The sequence below is a fragment of the Solanum lycopersicum genome, chromosome 3, assembly GCF_036512215.1.
Source record: "Solanum lycopersicum chromosome 3, SLM_r2.1".
Lineage (NCBI taxonomy): Eukaryota > Viridiplantae > Streptophyta > Magnoliopsida > Solanales > Solanaceae > Solanum > Solanum lycopersicum.
This window is the reverse complement of record NC_090802.1, coordinates 26,539,070-26,541,677: the sequence shown is the minus strand read 5'-3', so window position 1 is coordinate 26,541,677 and position 2,608 is coordinate 26,539,070. Positions and strand designations below refer to the sequence as shown.

The window sequence follows — 2,608 nt, the reverse complement described above, 5'->3', positions numbered from 1 at the left end:
GAATTGTTATGAGCTTAAAGAATCTTTCATTTCTTTCCTTTTTAATTGAGTATTATACTTCTGTACGACCTATATGTGGTCTTTTTGGATTGATGTAAGGGCTATGCCTATATTGTGATAATCGTTTAGATGGTATGAGATGAGACATTCGTAGAGACCATTTTTATATTGTTTATACATGTATGTGCAATAAAAGTAGAAGGCTATGTAACCTTCCTATACGAAGGGTCTACGTATAGTCGATATGATTATATATTATGTGTATGTAGAGGTCTACGTAAACCTCCATGTAGTTATAATGAAAGTTTAACATTTTCTTGAATTTTAAACCTATAATGTAATGACATGAAACTAAGAGGGTATTCTTAGTCTTTAAAAAGGACGACGATGTTGGTTACGTCTAGGTTGTAAACTCGGATGTGACTAACTTAATATTAGAGCATGAGGTTGAATATCATTGTGTTATCTCTCTCTCTACCACGTCTATGTAGGTTTGTATTCATAATTGTGAAGCGCGCCACACTTATGAGTTGGAACATATATGATACTTAGGAATCGCTCTCATTCTTGGAAATCTTATATCGTGCTGATATATTATACTTATGGTGTGCTTTTGCATCTAATCCTATTGTTGTGCTTATAGGAACCATGAACACTAGAAGGAATTCGGCTCGAAGACTTGAGAGAAAATTGCCAATGAGGGAGTTTCTCTCCGTGGTGAGCAAGTCCCTCCACTTGAAGAAGATGCTAATATGGAGCAAGCACTGGCCAATCCTCCTTCTTTGATGGATGAGAATATAAGGACCGCTCTTCTTCAAATGGACTAAGCTATCACCACTCAAGCACAAGCAACAATAAATCAAGCCCAAGCTATGACGGCTCAAGCAAACTGGGAGGTTCTGCCCATCCTCATAAACAAGTCACTACTATGGCTTCGCGTCAGAGCGACTTCACTCGAATGAACCCTCCTACATTTTATGGGTCTAAGATTGATGAAGAACCCAAACAATTCGTCGATGAAGTCTCTAAAATAATTTTGGCTATGGGGTTGTCCATAAGGGAGAAGGCCGAGTTCGTCACATATCAACTCAAGGACGTGGCACAAGCTTGGTATGTGCTATCGAGGGATAATAGGTTATTGAGGGGTGGTCCAATGACATGGGAGATCTTTAAGGCATCTTTTATACATTGGTTCTTTCCTAGGGAGATAAGGGAGGAAAAAGTGGTGGAGTTCATCAACCTTTGACTAGGAGGAAGGAGTTCCCATGAGTACTCTTTGAAATTCATTAAGTTGTCCAAATATGCTCTTTCTTTGGTCTCCAATCCTAGAGACCAAATGAGCCATTTTGTGAAGAGGGTGTCGGAGGACTTACAAGAGGAATTCCAATCGTCCATTCTACATGACAACATGATCATTTTCTGTCTTATGGTGCATGCAACAAGGGTTGATGAAGCAAGGGATAAGAGAAAGAGTAGATATGCTAAGAGAGCAAGATCATATGATGGAAGTTCCTCAAGGAATAGGCTTGAAATACAAGACAAACCTAGATTTAAGAAGCGGGTTTCTAGTCAAGTCCCTTCCAAGTTCCCAAAAGCTAGTGGTGATAGGGTGTCTAACCCTAAATTCAAGAAGGTAAAAGGTACAAATTCACCTACCAAGAATCCAACTTGTGGAAAGTGTGGTAAAAAGCACTATGGTGATAGCCTTAAGGGAGTAGATAATTGCTTTAGTTGTGGAAAAAGTGGTCACAAGATGAGAGATTGTCCAAATTTGAAGAGTCAAGATAAAGGTAGTGGCCAAGCTCAAGCAAGTGGTTCTAGTGATGGTCCAAAGAAGAACCACTTCTATGCTCTTCTCTCTAAAGGTGAACAAGAGACTTCTCCCGACGTGGTGACCTCTATGTTGAAAGTCTTCTCTTTTGTTGTATATGCCTTACTTGATCCCGACACTACTTTATCATTTGTTACACCTCTAGTAGCTAAAAAGTTTGATATTTTACCCGATAATTTTCATGAACCCTTGGTAATGTCTACCCAAGTGGGTGAGTAGGTTGTTGCAAAAAGGGTATATAGAAATTGTCCAATAATGTTATCCAATAAAGTTTCTTAAGTTCATCTAGTAGAACTCGATATGCTTGATTTTGATGTTATATTGGGTATGGATTGGTTGCATGCATGTTTTTCCTCCATTGATTGTAGAACAAGAGTGGTGAGGTTTAACTTCCCGAATGAACCCGTTGTAGAGTGGAAGGGGGGAAATTCTATTCCTAGAGGCCATATTATTTCTTGTCTAAAAGCATGCAAAATGATGTTAAAAGTTTGTCAATATAATATAGTAAGAGTCCAAGATTTAGACTCCGAAATTCCTCTAACTGAGTCAGTACCCGTAGTGAGTGAGTTTTCGGAGGTCTTTCCTAATGAACTTCCTGGTAATCCTACCGAATGGGAAATTGACTTTCGCATTGATTTGATACCGGATACAAATCCCATATCAATTCCTCTTTGGCGGATTTCTCAGGCCGAATTAAGGGAGTCGAAGGCTCAACTCAAGGATTTACTACATAAAGATTTTATAAGGCCTAGTATTTCTCCGTGGGGTGCTCTTGTT

At 39.0% G+C, this 2,608-nt stretch overlaps 1 protein-coding gene across 1 annotated transcript; it reads left to right on the top strand.

Annotated features, from left to right (window-relative positions):
• The first annotated feature begins 928 nt into the window (after positions 1 to 928).
• On the top strand, positions 929 to 2,050 carry LOC138347507 (uncharacterized). Its single transcript, XM_069295801.1, has 2 exons — positions 929 to 1,110; positions 1,444 to 2,050. Exons 1-2 carry the CDS (start codon positions 929 to 931, stop codon positions 2,048 to 2,050), a joined length of 789 nt encoding a protein of 262 aa, XP_069151902.1.
• The last annotated feature ends 558 nt before the right edge of the window (positions 2,051 to 2,608 follow it).